The sequence below is a fragment of the Myodes glareolus genome, chromosome 7 (genome assembly GCF_982192425.1).
Source record: "Myodes glareolus chromosome 7, mMyoGla1.1, whole genome shotgun sequence".
In the NCBI taxonomy this organism is placed as follows: domain Eukaryota; kingdom Metazoa; phylum Chordata; class Mammalia; order Rodentia; family Cricetidae; genus Myodes; species Myodes glareolus.
In genome coordinates this window covers 73,628,504-73,648,924 of record NC_142032.1, presented here as the reverse complement: position 1 = coordinate 73,648,924, position 20,421 = coordinate 73,628,504, and the positions used below count along the sequence as shown (strand labels likewise).

At 49.5% G+C, this 20,421-nt stretch overlaps 1 protein-coding gene across 19 annotated transcripts in view; it reads left to right on the top strand.

Annotated features, from left to right (window-relative positions):
- Positions 1–20,421, top strand: part of Tacc2 (transforming acidic coiled-coil containing protein 2) — a 212,040-nt gene that overhangs the window by 94,497 nt on the left and 97,122 nt on the right. For 17 of the 19 annotated variants that reach the window (XM_085693203.2, XM_085693197.2, XM_085693201.2 and 14 more), the window contains one exon: positions 19,117–19,242. The exons of the other annotated variants lie outside the window; for them this stretch is intronic. In XM_085693203.2, the coding sequence (XP_085549329.2) occupies positions 19,117–19,242 (126 nt within the window). The remainder of the gene's footprint in view (positions 1–19,116; positions 19,243–20,421) is intronic. 19 annotated transcript variants of the gene reach the window in all.

The following is a 20,421-nucleotide window of genomic DNA, read 5'->3' as shown; positions in this document are numbered from 1 at the left end:
CATGCTCCGCCCTGGGGTGACGTTAAGGCCAAAATCCAAGGAGCTAGTCACGCCACATCCACAGTCGAGGGGGAAGAGAGGAAACGAATGCGGCCTGTTTGGGCAGTACTCAGTGAGCTACCCTACTCTGAACAGTCCAGTACCTCAAACAAGGAAATGGTGCCACCCACGGCAGCCTGGATCTTTTTACACAAATTAACTGTCAAGATAATCCCCCATAATACCTGCCCACAGGCCAACCTGGGCTAGATAATTTCTGGGTTGAGGCGCTTCCTAGGTGATTTCAGGTCGTGTCCAGCACATTCTGGTTCACAGACTGGGGTGGGGAACGGGACTAGGGTAGGGACATCCTTGGCAGGGTGGGGGGTTGGGAGGGGGGCATGGATAGCAAAGGGACCTTCCTCTATTATGAAGGCTGTGTAGTCAGTCGTCACCTGGGGAAGAGGGTTTCACCTGGGAAAGGCCTGGTGCAGCATGTGTCTGTGATTTCTGCTTGACGCTCCTGCGTTGGTGTCTGTCCCCCAATGATGGATTATAAAGTATGAGTGGAAATAGACTCTTTCCTCCCCCAAGCTGCTTTTGATCAGTGTTCTATCACTGCCGCAGAAACTCGAACTGGGATCCTTCAGAAATAGCTGATGGCGCATTTAAGCAAATCAGTAGATTGGGTCCTAGTTTGTGAAATGAGCGCAATAATACAACACCAGCTGGGCGATGGTGGCACACACCTTTAATTCCAGCACTCAGGAGGCCGAGGCAGATGGATCTTTGTGAGTTGGAGGCCAGCCTGGTCTATGGGGTGAGTTCCAGGACAGCCAAGGTTACACAGAGAAACTCTGTCTTGAAAACAAACAAATAAACAAACAAACCGGTACCAATACACTCATGACAAGAGAGTGAACCCAGAATCTATTAAATGGTCCTCAAAATGTGACTCATAGGAGTATTGCTTGCTTTGTTTGTTTGTTTGGCTGGTTGGTTGGTTGGTTTTTCGGAGACAGGGTTCCTCTGTGTAGCTTTGTTCCTGTCCTGGAACTTGCTGGTCTCAAACTCACAGAGATCCGCCTGCCTCTGCCTCCCAAGTGCTGGGATTAAAGGCGTGCGCCACCACTGTCCGGTCAGAAGTAGTGATTTTTTTTTAAATACAGAAAATATTTTTTGTGGCTGCAAAGTCTACAAATCCTACTAGGGAATTCTCACCTGGGCACTCCATCCTAGGGCATCTGTTTCTTTAAGGGGAGGAAAGGAAGTGTTGAGTCACAACGAGTCTTCTGCCCTTTGGTCCCTGAGTCTATAAAATAGAGCAATGGTTGCTTTGACACAAACCTTAAAATAGGAAGCCTAACACCCACATACAGCCACATTCTCTTCTAAGTGGGGTCTAGAGGCAGTCATTTCCAGAGAAAAGGTATGGTGTGGGCAGGGAAGTACCACTTCTGTGTGTAAAGGGGATGCGAGGGAAGGAGTTCGCTTCAGACTATAGGAAAAACAAAACAACAAAAAAGCAAATAGAAACGTACACAGTCCCTAGAAATAAGCCTGCTTTTGAAGCTGCAACAGTCAACGAGCAGGCGGGACAGCAGCTGTACGAGGTTTACCGAAAGTTTCTGTGGCTAGGCATCCGGAAGGCAAGCAGAAGACAAGGCCAGAGTGTGGTTCCAGGTAGTGTCTCCACCCCACCCACTTCCAACTTCTTGCTAAGGTTTCTCCCGCTAGCAGGCAGGAACCAACCCCGCCCCAGCTCTGGACTCCAATCCTTCCTTCACACAGGGGAAAGCGCCGTGGAAAAAAGACTAACAGTAACAAGTTGTTGTGACTCAAAACCTCCTGGAAGTCGGCAGGGCGTTCGGGAGCGGGCCTGTCCCTGGGTCCCTTGCCTGCCGGTGCGCTTCGGGCGGGTCCCTGGGTGCGTGTGGGCGCGCCGGGCTGCACATTCCTGGCCGGGGAGGAGAGCGCGGCGGGCGCCCCTGCGAGCAGCTGGCTGCGCTGGCCCCGAGCGCTCGGAGCTGGGGGAGGAGCCTGGCCCGGTCGCCGGCGCTCTCCCAGTCATTGGCCTTTTGTGCTGCAACTTTTCCCGAGCCCTTCGGGGAGCCTGCGCCCACCCCGCGCCCGTTGCCCCGGGAAAGTTTGCATTTCCTGGGTTTACCCGGTGGGGACCGCGCCAGGCTCGGAGGACTCAGCCTGTCTTGGGGACTCTTTGGCAGTTGCGTCCCCGGAGGAAGGTAGCTACGCGAGGGCCAACCCCGATCGTCCGGGTAAGTGCGCAGTGGCCACGGCGGGCGCACGTGGGGTCAGGGAGGAGACAGACGACCCTAGGACCTTGGCCGCCAGACAAAGCCGCGCTAGAAGGGGCTGCGAAGCTCCTTTCAGCTTTCCTAAGAGGGACTTGTGTTGGAGCTGAAAGTACACATTGTGTTCCCTGCTGGCTGAGGCGTGTGTCTGTCAGGGAACTAGCGGGACCCAAGCGTCCGTTCCAGAGGTTGGTTCCCCTGAGTGGGCCACCAGGAGACAACGTCTGTGGGCGGAGTGTTGGGGGTCCTCCTGGTTTGGGGCGGGGGTGGGGTGTCCTTATCCAGGGGCTGCCTCTATGCCGTCTCCGCTGGCCTCTGTTTTTCTATTAGTATTGGCCACACCGGGTCTCTTGGGGGCACCTTTGGCAGCCACTTAGATGCGTGTGTATGAGTCTTAAAGATCTGCACAGGATTTCCTCCGAGTTTGAGACTTTTAAATTCTCGAACAGTTACGTCAGCACAGCCGAGTGCACTTCTGGGCTCCAGCGCGGCACGTGACCCAGCCTAGCTTCCCCCTAGGCGTCCTTTAGCTCAGCTGGGCTGCCACAGGGTTCTCTGACTTTGGGTGTCCTGCACACGCAGCCTCAGGAGTGTTGTGATTGTCTCGGAACACCCCTCCGTTTGCCTGCTGTTCTCCTAACTTTGTCCAGCGTTGATCGGCGACGGGGCACCGCTGCCTTCTGGGGTCAGATACAGAGACAAAAGTTTGTGGTAGCTAGTTGGAAACAGAACTGAAACTTTATGGAAGGTGGTAGAAGCCTACCGAAGAGGAGAGAGAGGAGGGGCTTGCTGAATGGGCTTACACGTGCACCTGTGACCACCCCAGGTCCCCACTGAACAGCACATGGAAAACTGAGGGTCCCAGGGCAGACTACTGCCTGTTTTAGCCCAGGGAAAAGTACAATTCTCTTAGGAAGCAGAGAGGATTCCCTCCATTCATTTCTCTGATCTCCTGTGGAGGCCAAGTTTCAAAAGTACAGTCTTTCATAGGAAGCAATGACTTTGACTTCCATTCAGAACCACACGTAGCTGTCAGAGGTGAATCTTCTCTCAGGCTTTTAGGCTGACAGTTGGAAATTAGAAGGGCTGGGCTGGGCTGGGCAGTGGAAGGATTCCCATGGGTCTCCTCTTCACAGACCCAGCCCTGTCCTAGGCATTTCCCTGTAAGGAAACTTGGAGCAGGAAATAGGCCAGCAGCTGCCCCTTATACAGTCACCAGAGTGGATTCGGTCTCCAGGCCTCCTCCTCCTCCTTCGGCTCTCTCTCAGATGTTAGGTCCCGAGTTGAGTGCCTTGCTGTGTGCCTGTAATCACAGCTATTTGGGATGACGTGTTGGACGTCGGCCGGCAAGGCATAACAAGACCCGTCTTAAAAAGAACTCTGAGGTTACCTCAAGCCTCAGACTATGTCTGTGGAATACGGCCTGCGTGTATTCTAGTCATTCATACACAGGCATGTTTGCTTACGGGAGTCTGCAGGACAAGTGTTGGGCCCCTGTGAGACCTAGATAAAATTAGTCCACCTCATCCCTGTCTCTCGTGCTTGAATACTTGGACTATTTAAACTGGAAGGAAGCTTGAAGACCAAGGTTTCCCCGTAACAGTTATGAAAAAGAATTGTCAAAGGAGTCCAGGGTCTTATCCAGGGTCTCACTTCCAAGTGGGGCTCCAGTGCAGGACCCCAGACACCTGACCTGGTGCTGTTGGTGCTAGGTCCCGCAGGCAGCCTCACTGGTTTTATTTGGTATTGCATTGGTGTTATTTGTTTGTTGTTTCCATGGAGACAGACTCCGAATGAGGAAAGACACTTCTAGTTCCCAGAGCCACTCCAATAAAGTGACAGGGCCCTGGGTGGTTGATGGCAGTTGAATTAAATAAGATGCTAATTTGGCCTAAAACACCTGACTTCAAGACTTCAAGGGTGTGTATATGGGGGTGGGGTGGCAAGCGTATCTGTATCTGATGGGCAGACTTTGGTTGAGGCTGAAGCTCCCTGGAAGGGATATCTAGCAACCCAGGAGGCTGTATCTGGTTGTCTTGGTGACTGCGTGCACTGCAGGCATCTGGTGGGTGAGAGTCGGGGGCCTGCACAACCTGGAATTGCTACTCAGAGTGCCGGTAGTGACCTATGTAGAGGGCTCTGCCAAGGTCACAGGAATTCGAGAGAGAATATGAGGAAAGGAGCCTATGGCTGCCAGACTTCAAGTCATAGGTGCAGAAGAGGGCAGCCTGCAAGGAGAGCTTGCTTGGTGGAGAGCATTTGCATGCGGATGTATACCTGACTGTGTGTGTTTCCTAGGATTTGGTCCTTGGATGGTTGGGGTTGGTCTGGTAGACTCTTGTTCATGTGCACAGATTATTAGAAGGTTTGAGAAGCTGGCAGCGCCAGTAGTTGAGGCTGTCCAGTGGAGCACACCTAAGAAAGAGAAGGCCTCGGGGCCAGATCCCCTGATCCCTCCCATTGAGATCCAGGTCTGTGAAATCCGACCGGGTGATAGAGATTTTTCTGCCTCTGCCCCACTGAGGCCACAGTCCTTGGTTTATAACCTTAATAATCACTGCCGCAGCAACTCCCTGGGATGACAAAACATCCCACAGATTATGAAATCATTTGAGAGAAATGAGAGGCGTGAAAACAAAGACCCGGGGAGACAAAAGTTTGCAAGGCAAAACCTCTAAAAATAGAGTAATGACCTCAAGAAAATACAGCGATTGGCTGCAGTGGAGGTTCCCCTCCAGATATGGGGATGCTCAGCACCACCCCCATCTCTGCCGCCCCTGTGTACTGTGTTATAGGGTTTCAGCTTCTCATTTAACTAATGGATTCAGGACTGCCAGTTAAGAGAGAGCAATGTTCCCAAGACTCATTACCCCTGGGCTGGGGAGGGGCAATATAGAGACTGCCCAGGATTTAGAGACATAGACCCAATCTTAGGAGCCCTGTCTCTCCTCTTCCAAGCTGTGTAACCTTGAAGGAGTCTCAAACCATCAGGAGTCTTTTTTCTTCTCTTTAATTAATGGTAGGGGTAATGTGAAGCAGGCCCCTCAGCTTCACAGAGCTGTGGATGCTGGTGAAGCCACGTATGTGAAGATACTGGCAAACCGTAGAGTGCTTTGCAAAGGGACAGTCATTTGTGTTAGTATTTTTACCTTATAGTTAAGGTGCCTGTTTATTGGAGGTAGATCTCCTGGTGTCTCCTGTACTTTGTATTTCTTATTTATTATTATTAGTTATTACTGTGAAATGTAAACAAGGGGTGTAACTGGAGGTTTCTCTCCTGCCTGCCAGTTCCTGAATAATCACTCTGAGGCTTACTATTAATTACAAACTGTTTGGCCTATTAGCACAGGCTTATTCTTAACTAGCTCTTACAACTAAATTAACCCATTTCTATTCATCTGTGTATTGCCACATGGCCATGGCATTACCTTACATCTTGCTTCTCCCAGCAGCTGCTGGCATCTCTCTGACTCTGCCCTCTTTTTCCCTATCTCTCTGCTTGGATTTCCTGCCTAGCTATAGGCCAAATCAGCTTCTTTACTAACCAATGGTAATAAAACACATTCACAGCATCCCACATCAAAGGGGGCTACACACATTAGAAGCTACTAACTAACCTTACTATCTAGGCCCAAATTACATGGACTCCCTTATGTTTTCCCTGGATCTGGCACAAGTAAAGGATGTGTAACCTGATTCTGCTACAGAGGGCAAATCTAGGCGGAAGGAGCTGGGAAGAGAAAGCCATTGCTCCCCTGGCTCATATCTCTGCTCTCTTCAGCTCCATCATTCCTCTCGTTTGCGGTCTTCTCCAGTGCATACTAAATCCCCCAAGGTCTATGAGCCATCTCTGTGTCTGTGCCTTTTAGACTTAAAAGCGCCCACTCACCATTCTTGCATTTAAGGCCCTTGAGGGCCTGGGGGTGTCATTCATACCGGTTCCTGGGGAGCACACAGTAAGAAGATCTGTCTGGTCAGCTCAGTAGCTTCTTCTCCCTGCTTCCTGGTACTGTGCACATGGCTCTTCCTTAGCCCCAGGCTTCCTATGGCTTTTGGTGTCCAGATCCCTTTTTCCCATGCTAGCTCTTCCACCTTGACTGAACTGTGTTCATGCCTTGAAGTACCTGGCTTAGGAGTGTTTCTAGACAAGCCTGCTCATGTTACCTGAACCCTAAGTCAGATCTGGTTCTGGGAGACCCTGCTGAATCTGGGGAGGCTCCTATGTGGGGTGGGGGAAAGTTCAGTTTTGGAAGGGATGATTGCTTGTCCTTGAGGGGGCATTTTAGTTCATCATGGGGTGATTGCCTTCCAGGCTCACTGTTTTGGCATTTGGAAAAGGTCGTATGTCTTTCTTGGTGTCTTCAGCCCTGAAAGAGGCCAGGAAAGGGTCAGTAAACTTAGGACCACTCAACTTTGTATTAGTAATTTTCAGACAGGTGCCCCTTAAATGAGTGGTTATTTACCTGCAGAGTTGAACAGGGATCTGATCCAGAGGTTACAGCAGCCAAGACAGACAGCTGTAGGCCCAAACGAAAAGTCAGTGCTTTTAGCCGAAGCTGCTTCTAAGTCTCCGTTCCCCTTCTGTTTCCCAGGTTGTCCTCTGGTCTTCCATGTCTCAAAGTCTGTCTCCTTGAGGTCTGACAAGACCCTGCCTCATTTTTCTCTGTGCTCAGCACTCAGAACTGTGTAGAACGTTTCTCTAGAAGTTCCTCACCGGCTCAGGGACTAGATCCTCTCCCCTCTTGCCTCGTGAGGGAAGGATTTACTTCGGTCAAGAACTCAGCCTTCTTGTGTGACAGAGAAAATACTGAGTAATTTTACTGCTCGTGTGGTTTTAGAACCAGAGAAAAATCTGTGATTCTGATACATTTTTATTTTGTTGTTAATTTCAAAGTTGTCTCCTGTCTACATAAAAATACTGGAGGCCTCTGCCCTGCCTTCCGCTCATTGTGCATGGGTTGAATGCCTGTTCTCAGTTCAAACATGTTAGAGGGGTGTTGGTTCTGGCCTGAATAAAGTGGCAGCCAGAAAGAGCCAGAGCAGACAGTTATGAACATCACCTCGCTTGGGTCACTTCCCTGTGTCCGTATAATATTTATGACCCAATCCTGCTTCCTGATGACCCATGGTGAGGAGAGTGCCATCCCTTACTTGGGGATTTTATTGCATAGACCAGGCTAGCCTGGAGCTCAGTATGTAGCTCTGTAGTCCAGGCTGGCTTCTGACTCAACGTCTTCCTGTTTCTTACTTCCTAATGCTAAGGTCACGGGTGTAAGTTCCCACACCTGGCTAACCTATGTTTTTAAACCACACTTAAACAAATCACTTGGCGTAAAGTTTTGCATCTTAACTATACAGCTAAGTGTTCAGCTCAACATTGTTGATGTAGTGATATTGTTGTGTGGTCAGAGCCCCAGTACTTACTTACCTTATCAGTCTAATCTCTCTCTCTCTCTCTCTCTCTCTGTTAGACAATCATGTCTAACACTACGTGGTAGCCACCATTCTATTTTTGCTTCTATCAATTTTAATATTTTTGATATTTCTTTTTCCTTTTTTTTTGAGATAGCTTCAAGTAGCTCAGGCTGGTCTCTAACCTCTAACTCACTGTGTGGCAGAGGCTGACTTTGAGCCCTTCTTCCTCTTGCCTCCATCTCCTGAGGGCTAGCCTACATCACTGGTTTGTTTTATTCTGTGCTGGGATGGATCCCACAGCCTATGCGAGCTAGGCAGACGCTCTCGCAGCTGAGCTCCATGCTCAGTGCCCTTTCATGATTTTTCGTCCTTAGGTTACAGCTTCAGAAACAGGGTCATAATAGTTTAATGAGCTTGCTTAAGATTATGAAGGGCTAGTAAATAATCCAGCTGGGTCAGAGCTTTACTCTAGGCTCCACTTGAGGTCCTTGCCAACTCCACCCAATTCCCAACGATTCCTCCATTGTTTGAATTCCATGCTGTATCCTGGGAGAAGCAATGTACCTGTGTATTTGGTGCTGCAGGACAGCAGCCCCCAGCGGTGGGGGGTAGGCGGTGGGGGTAGGCGGTGGGGGATGGGGAATCCTAACTTGAAGGACCTGCAGGTGCTAAATGAGCCTTGGCACTGTGCTGCGCTTCTTTGATTAGGGAACAACTGTGTCGTTATCTGCCTGACCTAGAAGGGTTTATGTCTTAGTCTTTTGAGAAACGTGGCGGCTGCTCTCTGCTCGTCCTGAGAATATCTCCTCCCCTGAGCTCCTCGTGAAACCCAGACCTGAGTTCATTAACCAGGAAAGTATGGGAACAAAAACAGCTTGGTTTGGAGGGATGATTAAGTTGTAGATTCGAAGGCTCCCTGCCATCTGCTGTCCTGCCTTCCTTTTCAGGGTCTCCTGGGTGGCCAAAGGCTGGGGTCAGCAGGTCACACTCTGTCTCCTATTCTTAGTCCTCACCCTTGAGATTGCTCCAAAGTGTGGACCTGCTCCCCTGTCATTTTTCAGCCCAGCCAGGGGGCTCTCCCTCTAGAGCTTTGGGTTTCTGATCAGCTCCCTTAGGATTAGGTGGGATCCATAAGACCAAACAGTCCAAATCTTCATATTGTGGGGCGATGCCTAGGGCCCTGGAGAGGAAGGCCTCCGTGGCTCACTGCTCAGACTTCCTGGAGGTAGCTCTCCATTGGCTCTTCTGCACTTCCTGTTACTAGATGTTGTCGAAACCACCATAACCTGCATGGGATCTGAGATCTCAGATCTAGAGCTGGAACAGCTTGGATGGAATGTTCTGTCGAGTGTCTAGGGTGGAGGGATACCTTAATTCATTTTATACTGGTGACACAGTAATGTGTCACAGTTAATGACACACACTGAGTTACCCAGGAAAAAAAAAAGTTTGTTTTGACTTGTGGCTCTATCCAAGGTCAAAGGGATGCATCTGGTGATAGCCTTCTCATTGCCACAGCCACAGACCAGTACAGGGCACCCCATGACAAGAGACTGGGAATATGTGAGAGACCTAGCCAGACCGACTTTTATAACAGATCCACTCTCAAGATAATCCACTAATCCATTAGATGCCTAAATGGGTTAATCCACTCCTGAGGGCAGAGCCTTAATTACCTCTTACAGGTGTCACCTGGTGCCACCTTTTAACATGCCTGGGAGGGGACTGCACTCCAGCTGAGGTTGGCAGAGGCAAACCATATTCAAGCCACCGCGAGTATGTGCTCTAGCTCTTTGTGAAGACAGGTCTGCACTGTGTTGAGCACGTCCTGTGTGCCTGTAAGCCTTAGTCCCATCGCTTGCTGCCATCTGACCGCTGTCGGTTCTTGATCCTCATTCTCCTGGTGCTCACACAGCCCGGGAGAAGGAGGAGTGTGTCCACCCGAGGAGGCATACCTGGCAGGGAAGGCGGGAGTGAGGGAGGACCTGCTATGTTTGTGCTGATGGCACCTTTCCCTTTGGAACACATCCCACTGGCCAGGCACCCTACTGGAGAGATAGATGCTCTCAGGACTGGCGTTATGAGTCTGTCCACTGCTGTTGCCGGGGTAACAAATTGGGAGACTGAGCTTCGGGCAAAGCCGCTCTTTGTTGCAGAGGGATGGTTCTGAGGTGGTCTCTGCCCTTACAGTCTTTGCAGCCATTTGCTTCTCAAGAGGCATTTTATTTCTTCATCAGCAAAGGCCCAGTACTAAAGCCCAGGGCTTTTCAGAAGTAGGCAAAATAAATTTGAGGATTAAAAAAAAAAAATGAGTCCTTACAAGACGTGAAAAGCACAGGTCATAGTTGAATTGAGCAGAAGTTCAGCTTGAAATGAGACGGTGCAGTATATCAACCTCTGTGGCTATGACTCCTTATGGCTGTGCAACCGTCGCTGGTTGGTTCATTTGTTCACGCATTCATACGTTCCCACAAACTTGCTTTTGAGCTCCGAGCTGAGGTTTGTCAGCAAAGAGAAATATTCTTGCTTTTGTCGCTTCGGGTCTCAAGTTCCTCTCCGGACCTGCTGTTTCTTCCTGTCTCCTGGGAAGTCTCATGACTGCTTGTGCCCCTCTGGAGCCCTCCCTGCGCTCCAGTCAGGGCTGTGCGCCTTTCAGGGCTCCTGAAGGATGTCAGTGGTGGAAGACCCAAATTCTCACTGGTATTCCCTTGCCAAGCCATTGCATTCCCAAGACCTGGTCTCCACTGCTGTAAAGCAATAGGCTGCCCTCTTGTCTGGAATCCTGAGGGATCACAGACAGCAGCTAGCGAAGCCCTGAGATACTGTGCAAATTTTCTCTTATTAAAAAAAAAAGTGTGTTTCTTTTTTTTTCTTTCTCCCCCCCCCCCCACCCCAAAGGCCAAGTCTTCACTTTGCTAGACTTGCTTATCTGCTAGTCTGTCTCTGCCTCAGAATCATTCCCACAAACCCCTTTCCGTAGAGCCCCGTGGGAGGCATCTTCCTGGTTCCTCCCTCTGGCTGGCTGTGAGATTTCCTGACTCCCATGCCCTTGGTCTCATCTTGATCGTATTCTACAGGCTTGCCAAGGGAGGATGATGCCCTTCACACAGGCCTAGCGAGTAGCTGTTCTTCTGAATGAAGCTGTTATGTTTGTGTCGGTCTCTTTCCAGGTTCGTGTACGTCAGAGTGTTGGTAACAATAAAGCAAGCGTTCCCAGATTATGGTCAAGGACCATCACAGCCTTAAGTTTCATGCCTGACCCTAGGCAAGTTGATCTTGCTGGTCTAGGAATCTTAGTTCCGCTTCTGCCTGGCCTGCAGGAATGCCAGGCCAAACTTGTCCCAATTTTACCTGCCAGATCCGGATAAAGAAAGCCCAGGTTGGCTTGCCCAGAGCCATACTTCAGTGAATACTGGCAGAAGCAGAGCAAGGATTCTGTCCTCTTCACTCCCCAGAGGACAGATATTTGCCCAGGATGCTCAGGAGCGATGCTCTGGGAAGGCCACTCCCTGGGTGTGCTCCAGGCGGCATACATCCTCCCCTCCCCCTCCTGTATCATACTAGCTCACAACTGGCCTATGGCTTCTGCAGGAGATTCGCAACCAGAGAAGCTTCCATTCTGCCAAACTTTGGCATGCCTTCCGAAACCCAGACAGCAGAGGTGAGCCGCCCTAGGCTGCCAGGCTCTGACTGCGAGAACTCGTCCAGTTCTCTTCAGTGCAGCCCCGTTTCTGGCGAGCCCAGCCCTGAGGTTAGTGATCTACCTTAGCTGACACTGTGGTGCAGGCTCACAGTCCCAGCTAGTCAAGAGGCCTTGGCATGAGAGTGGACTGGTGTGGGCAACGTGGTGAGACCCCACTGCTAAAACGAAGTAAGATTCTCAACTTACATTAGGAGAAAGAAGAAAGAACAGCCAGGGAAAAGTGGAGCTCCGTTGGTGCTTGCCTGGTAGACACAAAGGCCTCAGTCAAATCCCCAGCTTTGGAAACCTGGCTCCAGAGCACCTAACCTGTAATCCCAGCACACTGGGGGCGGTGGCAGGAGGTCGGGAGTTCAAGGTTAAGATCATTCTCACCCACACAGGCAGTTTAAAGCCAGCCTGGGCTACATGAGATCCTCAAAATAGAAAGAAAAAAAAATTTTAAATATAGCAATGTCAACAGCAAAGTGAAAAACTCCAGGGATCCGTGCTATTAGTCAGAATGATGTAAACTTATTTAAGTTGAACCGGACTTCCTTTAAAGCTAAGTAAATAATCTTTAACCCTTGTTAGAGATAAGTCCCTAATGACACAGGAAGTCCTAAGTTTTTATGTCTGACGCTTGCAGTTAGGAACTTGCCAAGTCATTAGATGCTCAGATCACAAATGGTCCCTGATTGTTCCCTCTGCCGCTCCCTCAACCCTAGGACATCTTGAAGCCCCCTCCTCTGCAGTGGCTTGTGTCCTGTCCAGCCTGACCTGGCTCCTGGAGAGTCCCAGAGCTCTTTCTGGGCTCCCTCGCCGGGGATTCTTCTTCTCTTTGGTTATTCTCTACAGCAACATGACCGTCAGTTTTTAAACGTCCCGCCACTTGCCTGCAAATAGCTCTGTGACACATCCGTCACCCTGAGATTAGAGGTTCCTGTCCTGCTCTCCTGATACTCTGAGGCCCCTCAGAGCTGGCTCTAGCCCCAGCCATCCAGTGTCAGCCCCGTGATTACCTTAATCATCCTGCCCTCCCCACAACCCGTGCTGCCCTCCAGAGCCAGACCGAGCTCTGGGCGGCTGCCTACAGGCCTTGCTCAGGAAGGCCTTGTTTAAATTTTGCTGTACACATTGCCGTTCCAATTGCGCTGTGAGAACAGCACAAAGAACGCCCACACTCCATTCACCCGAATTCTCCAATTGCTGATCACTTCCCATGCAGGCTCTGCCCGTCACCCCTTCGCTCTATGGGTATCTCTTACTATTACTCCATGCACCATTCAAAAACAAGTTGCATAAAGTTGCCCCCTCCAAACCAAACCCCCCAGCCCTCCAGAGCTCCAGCATGCATTTTCCCAACAGCAGCATCCTCCGGCATGGTGCCAATGCAGCCACCCAATGGGGAGTCCTCGTCAATCCTCAGAATCTTCTCAGCATCACTACCACCGTTCATTCCCCCATCAGATCCAGGGTGCAGTCCTATGCTGGGTCCTGTGTCATACTTGCCCACACTCTCTCAGTCTAGGGTCCTGGCTTACCTCTTCCCAGTTTCCCTTGACCTCGAAGAGCATAGCTGTTTCCCGATGGAGAAAGTCTTCAATCTGTCTGCATCTGTGTGGAGACTAACCGCCCATTTGGAGCAGGGATTCTACAGCCGTGAAGCTGGGCCTTCTCAGTGGTGGCAGGCGACCCTGGTCAATACCTGGCAAGGCTGGCAATACCAGACATCTCCACCATGAAGCTATCCCTTTTCATTTTGTGATCAGTTGGCATTTGGTAGAGGAGCCTTAGAGACCGTGCTACCATTTGCTTCTTTGCGCCACCACCCGCCTACCTTGGTATCCTTCCATGTCCCCTGCCTGGCCTGTACTCACCTCTTCCATGATGGGCCCTTAGTGGTAGTATCTTTATTTCCACCATTCCTCATACAAATAAAATGCTTTCTTTCTGTCCTCCTTGTTCATTCATCTGTCCTTGTTATCATTTCAGTCCATACGGATGCATGGGTTATTACTTTAATTCCATGGATTGTGACCCAACACTTTCTGTATTTTCTATCTTTTATTAATTCTTTAACCTTTATTGTTATTCTATGTATATGGGTGTTTTCCCTGCATGTATGTCTGTGCCCTGTGTGTATGCAGTGCCCTCCGAGGTCTTTGGATCCTAGGAGACTAGAGTTTATTGTGAGCTGCCGTGTGGGTGCTGGGAATTGAACCCCACTTTCCAGGAGGAACAATCGGTGCTCTTAACTGATGAACCATCTCTCTAGTCCCTTGTTTTCCTTTTTGAGGCTCTCTGTCCATGCACAGGCACACACAGGCACACTCATGCACACACATGCATACACGTCTCTCTGCCTCGATCCCAGATTAATTGATAATCTCTGATTGCGGGAGATGGCTGCTGTCTAACTCCATTTCTCTTTTTCCTCCAGCCCCATCACATTTAGTCCTTGCAGATCCTCTTCTCATGAGAGCCTGGCTTGTCCTACCTGACTTGCTGTTGCTTTCTTGACTGTCCTCCCTGTGCTGGTGACTTCCTTAGAACCCTGGTCTTCTCTATGCCATTGCTACCCTTGCCCTCGCTCCTCCACACCACTCTTGTCCACCAGAGGAAGGGGAAGGAAAGCCAGTGGTTTTAGGACCAAACAGTAAGGGAGAGGGGGAGGGAGCTTTCATTTTGTTGTATGGTGCTGACGATGGAACCTGCGCTCAGCCTGAGGAACCGTCTTTAATTTGCAAGGCTCTTCACACACATTGGACCAATGATGCCCTTCCCTTGTTTCAGTTGCTCCTAGACTGTTGCTAGATCCTCACCAGATCCTTCTGGCCTGGAAGAATCCTGGGTTTCTGTGGCAGCTTGTTCATCGGGTACCCCTTGTTAGGGTCCAACAGTGTCCTCCCAAATTCATAGCCTAAGACCTTCTTTTAGTAATTGTTGCCATTGCTTTGATGAAACACCACGTCCGAAAGCAACTTGGAAGGAAAAGGTTAATGTGACTTACATATCTGAAGTCATAGTCCTTTGAGGGAAGCCATGACAGGAGCTCAAAGCGGGAGGGAACCTGGAGGAAGGAGCTGATGCAGAGGCTGTGGAGTGGTGTTGCTTAATGGCTTGCTCCACGTGTTCTGTTTGTTTGTTTGTTTGTTATTGTCAACCCAGAACCATCAGCCCAGGGGTGGCCCCATCTATAAAGGTCTAGGCCCTCCCACATCAATCACTGATTAAGAAAAGTCCTACAGGCTTGCCTACTGCCCTGTCTTATGGAGCCCCCCCCCCCCCATTGAGACTCCTTCTCTCGCTGACTCTAGCTTGTGTCAAGTTGACATAAAACTAGCTAGAACAGACTTGAAGGCTCAGGAGGAGATGTTAAGAGGTGGGGACTTGGGGAGATGGCTAGGTGTGAGGGCGAGCTTTCATGGATGGGACTCGTGTTCTATGCAGGGAACCAGGGAAAGCTCCCTGTGCCCTAGTGAAACAGCACACACTGAGCCTGGAGGAGGACTCCCAGCAGCCCGCAGACCTGCTGGCTTTGATTATGAAATCTCCGCCTCCAGAATGTTGAGAGATGCAGAGCAGTGGTTTCTAGGCCATCAGTCTCGTGGCATCTGCTACATCGCCCTGACGCACTAAGATACCACACCTGAGAAACTATTCCTTGCATTTTGAATTTACCTTACTCTGGATTAGCCTACCAACTTGCAGTGTATGGCTGCATGCTATTCACTCAGGTGCCCACAGGATGCAGATGGGGATGGATGTACTATGTGTGAAGCTAGCTATTCACTCAGGTGTGCACAGGATGCTGATGGGGCACAGATGTACTAAGTGTGTGGAGCCTGAGGTGTCAGTTGGCCCTTTCACGCTAGCACGTGGACACCTTCCTGTTGGGGATATTATTGGAATGTTAATTTCAGGGGTGTGACTTTTGTTTATGCTGCATTTGTTTAACTCTGCAAAACTGTGGTTCTTTGCCTGTCTAGAACTCCTGATGGTCCTAATAAAGAGCTGGATGCCCAATAGCCAGATGGGAGCAAAGATAGGCGGGACTAAGAGGCAGAGAGGATAAATAGAAGGAGAAATCTGGGAGGAGAGAGAAAGAGGAGCCAGAGGACAGAGAGAGGAAGATGTCAGGGGCCAGCCACCCCGTCACCCAGCCAGCCATGGGGAAAGAAGGAAAGAAGCCCAGAGGCAAAAGGCAGTCGAAATAATTTAAGGTAAGAAAAGCTGGCAAGAAACAAGCCAAGCTAAGGCCAGGCATTTGTAACTATGAATTAACCTCCATCTGTGATTTATTTGGAAACTGGGTGGCAGGCCCCCAAAAGAGTTAACTATCTCACAATACCTTCCTCTTGAAAGGAGGGCCCTTGCTGCCTCGGTCTGTCGTAATGATGCACAGTCTCTTGGAAAAGCACTTGTTGGCACAAGCTCCCCACACATGCCACCAACCACTCAACCTCCGCTGCCTAGGTTTGCAGGGGGCCCGGCAGCTGGTGGTAGGAGCTGGTAGTTGAAATCTCTAACCAAAATTTGCCCCCTGAAAAATATTTTAGTCGTTCTAGATTCAGTGTTATCCACTAGTAGAATTTAGAAAGCTTTTATAGTTTCATTCAGTAGATCTGTGAAGAAATGTGGGGTTTTTTAAAAAATAAATTTTTTAAAATAGTTTTTGAAACAGGATCTCGTTTTGTAAACCCAACTCTCCTGGAACTCACTGTATAGTCCAGGTTAGCCTTGAACTCCCAAAGATCTGCTGAAGAAATTCTTATAGATGTTACTTTTATGTGTGTGAGTGTTCTGTCTGCATGCATGTATGGGTACCACATTTGTGCCTGGTGCCCACAGAGGTCAGAAGAGGGTATTGAATCCCCTGGCATTGGAGTTACAAATGGTTGCAAGTCACTAGGCGGGTTCTGGGAACCAAACCCAGGTCCTCTGCAAGAGCAGCCGGTGTGCTGAACCACTGAGCCATCTCTTCAGCCCCTGAAGAGAGGTTTCATAAGAAGTTCTAGCTGCCCAGAAATCAGGAAGGTCTCCGAGCTGGTGGTACAGTGTGAATTTGATATATGTACTCATCTATGTAAGCACAGATATTTAGCAGTTCGTTCACTTACTCTAGATGCACATACATGTGTATTTCAAATCGTAATTTTATATTTTATACAAGAGGTTGCCAGACCATTACTGGAAACTTATTAATGCTTCAGCCTGTAGCCTGTCGACGCAGAGAGCTAATGTAAGCAGCAGGAAGAGGGAGGTAAGTTAGTAAGCAGAGTAAGGGGCTTGACTGGATCAAGGAACCCCGCAGTTACGGTGCAGCCCAGGCCTTCACTCTTACATATGGAAAAGCTAAAGTCCCAAGCAGTCACCTGGCAGACATCCCAAGGTGGGGCTGCTCTGGAATCCAGCCCTCCTGACATCATCGACAGTTTTCGAATGTAATAGCATGCTTGCACACTAACGTCATAACTGATCAGGATATTAGTCAAACTGTCGCCCAGAAACTATTTCTGTTCACAAAACTTGGGGAAGTGTCAGTGGTCTTTGAAAAATGCCATTCCATGCTCTGGGTGGGTGGATGTATATGTTTTTGGAAACTTCTCTCTTGTGCCTTCATTTTCTCGGGCGATGCCTAATGAGTGAGTGTGGGTGTGTTTCTGCCTCAGAATGAGGAGGGCAAGTCTTCACGGGGATGGCGTGAGCTCGGAAGTGGTGTTGCTCTGATGGTGCCCGTGTCACAAAGCAGTCAGTCACTAGGACAGGGAGCTAAGTTGTTCCTTGACACCTGAAATCTCTCTAAAATATATTTTCTTGTTTACGTTGACTATACTAGTGGTATTCATTCAGCATAGAACCAGAAAACAGGGCTCATGGGATGGCTCAGCCGCAAATGGTGTCTGCTGCCAGGCCCGGGAACCTGAGTTCAATCCCCAAGACCCCTATTGGAAGTTGTGTTCTGACCACCACATGCACATACACATGCACATACACATGCACGCACACGCACATACACAATAAATTAGACTATAATTGAATTTTCTTTTAAAGAATTTCGTCTGCATGGACTGGCTTTTTGGGATCCTGGCCTGTTTGGATGCTCACCTTCCTGGACCCAGAGGGAGGGGGGAGGAACTTGGATTCCCCACAGGACAGGAAACCCTGACTGCTCTTGGGAATGGTGAGGGAGGAGGAGAGGGAGTGGGGGAAGCGGGAGGGTATTGGGAGGAGGGGAGGAAGTGGAAAGAGTGTTTTCGGATACTTGAATAAACAAAAAAAAAAAATAAAAAAACATAAAAAAAGAATTAGAAAATAGATACCAAATCTATGAAGAAAAATGCTTAGCTTGAGCCAAAGAATTATGCTGATAACACCTTGCCATAGGTTTTACCTTGCTTGCTGGCCCATTTGTACTGTTTCTGTTTGCTTCATTGCTGCACACAGCCACACGAGGCTCGATTATGTGACCCATAGTTTACTTTTCCGGTTTTCAGTTAATAATGAAAATATTTTCACCCAGATGCCCCAAGCTCAACCAATATTCTGAAACCGTTGCAAATGAATCTGTTCTGTGGCTGTGCCTCAATCTGATAAACCGCTCCTCACCGTTGGACATTTTGGTCACCTTCCGTGGCTTTTGCTACTGTGACCACAGTCTCCCTACTCCCAGCCTTCATCATCTCCTGAAATAGTATCTTGGAAAGGCCATGGTGTGTTGAAGGAAGCTGGATCTTTTATGATGTGCTGTGTGTGCTGTCAAAACTCCAGGACTGTTTTTCTCCTCTGACTTTTTGATATTTAGAAAGTTGATCATGTCCATAATTTCGGAGTCTCCAAGTTGTAATCCACCAAAGACCTATCCTGGCCATTCCTCCCCCTCCTAACTGGCTCCTTACCCCCTCTTTCCTTGTATGACCTCCTTGACCCCTATGTGTAGCCATGGGGCTCCAGCGGCTGCCCCAGAGGAATTGGAATGGTGGGTAGGACCCACAGAGAATATTAATGCATGGGCATACATTTGGGCCTACCCACTGGTTTTTAGAATGTAGTTTTAGGACGTTTCCTGGGCCCACCTACTCTCACTCATACACATGCCAGGGGCCCCGATTGGTGCCTGACCATTTAGAAGCTTCAGGCTAGTCCTTTGGCTTGTGACCAAGTCCTAGTTTCTCCCCCTGATCTTGTGACCTACCTCGCATGCCTTTCTTCCCTCCATAGCCCCACTTTGTCTGTGCTCTAATTACAGTGACCTTTTCCTGTTCTGCAGAATGTCAAACTCCTTCCTAATCATGGTCTTCAAAGATAGGAATGGCCTTGCACTGGGAGTTGCTTACCTTTCTCTTACTCCTCCATCTTGGGGGTCCAGCCAGGTGTGGTGAAGGAGAAGGTGGCTGCTGAGGTCAGACTTGAGTTACTCAACCTGCCTGTGCCTTTATTTCTAAGTGGTAATAAAAACAACACCCCAAAGGGGTTGCTTGACTACGGTGGGTGGAAGCTGTAAACGCTAACCTCCTCCTACAGGTTTCTGTACTTGCTTGTGCTGAGCCATGGATAGAGCACTCTTCCTGGACCAGCATATCTTTGGACTATCTATATGAAGCACAGCTATCTCCTTCCTGTTACAGAGAGGGAGTGTGAGCCCTGCCCAGGGCCAGATGTTAAAATACATCTGCATCTCCTGGGAACTTCCTGAGTTTCTTGACTCTTTTTTTTCCTTCTCCGTAGCTCCCCTGGAACCGATAATTTCATCCAGCCAGCTGCTCCTGCAGACCTGGGACACCCACCCTTAGCTGACTCTTCCCATCATGGTGACAACGCCAGCTCAGTCGCTACACATCTGACAGTCCAGAGGTACAGTAGAAACATGGCTGGGGCTGCCTGAGCCCAGGCCCCATGAGTTCTCCCTCCTTCTCTTCCCTATCCCCACACTCGTTTCTCACAGTGTCTGTCTACCTGTTCTAAGCACAGTAGGTTGTTCCAGGGCTTAGCTTCTTCTGGCCTTCGTTATACTCTGAAAGGACACTGGAAGCCCTCCAGAGAGTGTATTGCTGCTTCAGGACCTGGTTTAGGGAGCTGGCTACCTGCTGGCTGCTGGGACATCAGCTTGTCCAGCTGCTTGTTTTCTTCTGTCTTTGGGTGATGATCAGAGAACAGAGGCGTCAGCAGGGCGTGGGAAGAGGAGCCAGGTTCTTGGGCCTCTGCCCAGCACAGAGACCTGGACTCTTGGCTCCGTCTTTTGTCCTGTTGCCTCCTACAGTCCTTCCGTCTTCCTTGCCCTTCACACCCCAGTTCTTTGCTACCCCCTGCTTGGCCTGGATTCAGCTTCACCTCCCCCTTTTCCTGCAGCCTTTGCATTTAGACCAGACTTGTTTAGCAGTGGCCTTGAGACTGGGCTAATACCCGTGTGTGCGTGCGCGCACACACACACACACACACACACACACACACACACACACACACACACATTTTTATAAATAATTACACAGTGCACATTGCCATCAACACTTGGGTCTCTGGATTAGTTACTTTTCTTGTTGCCATGACAAATGCCCAACAAAAGCAAGTTGTGGGGCAGAGGATTTGTTTTGGCTCACAGTTTGAGGGTCCAGTCTATCATGGCACAGAAGGCACAGCCGCAGGACTGCACAGCAGCTGGTTACTTAGGGCCCATAGGCAGGAAGCAGAGAGGGATGACCTCTGGCACTCTGCCACTTCCTCTAATGGCACAGGACCACCCACAGTTAGGGTAGGCCTTCCCTTCTCAGTTAACCCATCTAGAAAGTCCCTCCTAGACCTGCCCACAGACTTGTCTCCTCTGTGGTTCTAAATCCTTCCAAGCTGACAATATTAACTGACATAGTCTCTGGCTGTACACATCTTAGTTTATATTCATAGTCTCCATCTGTACACATTTTGTATGCTGTGAATATGTTCTATTACCATTGGTTAATAAAAAAGCTGCTTCATCCTGTGGCAGGGCAGAATAAAGCCAGGCAGGAAATTCAAACAGATATATAGAGAGAGTAAGCA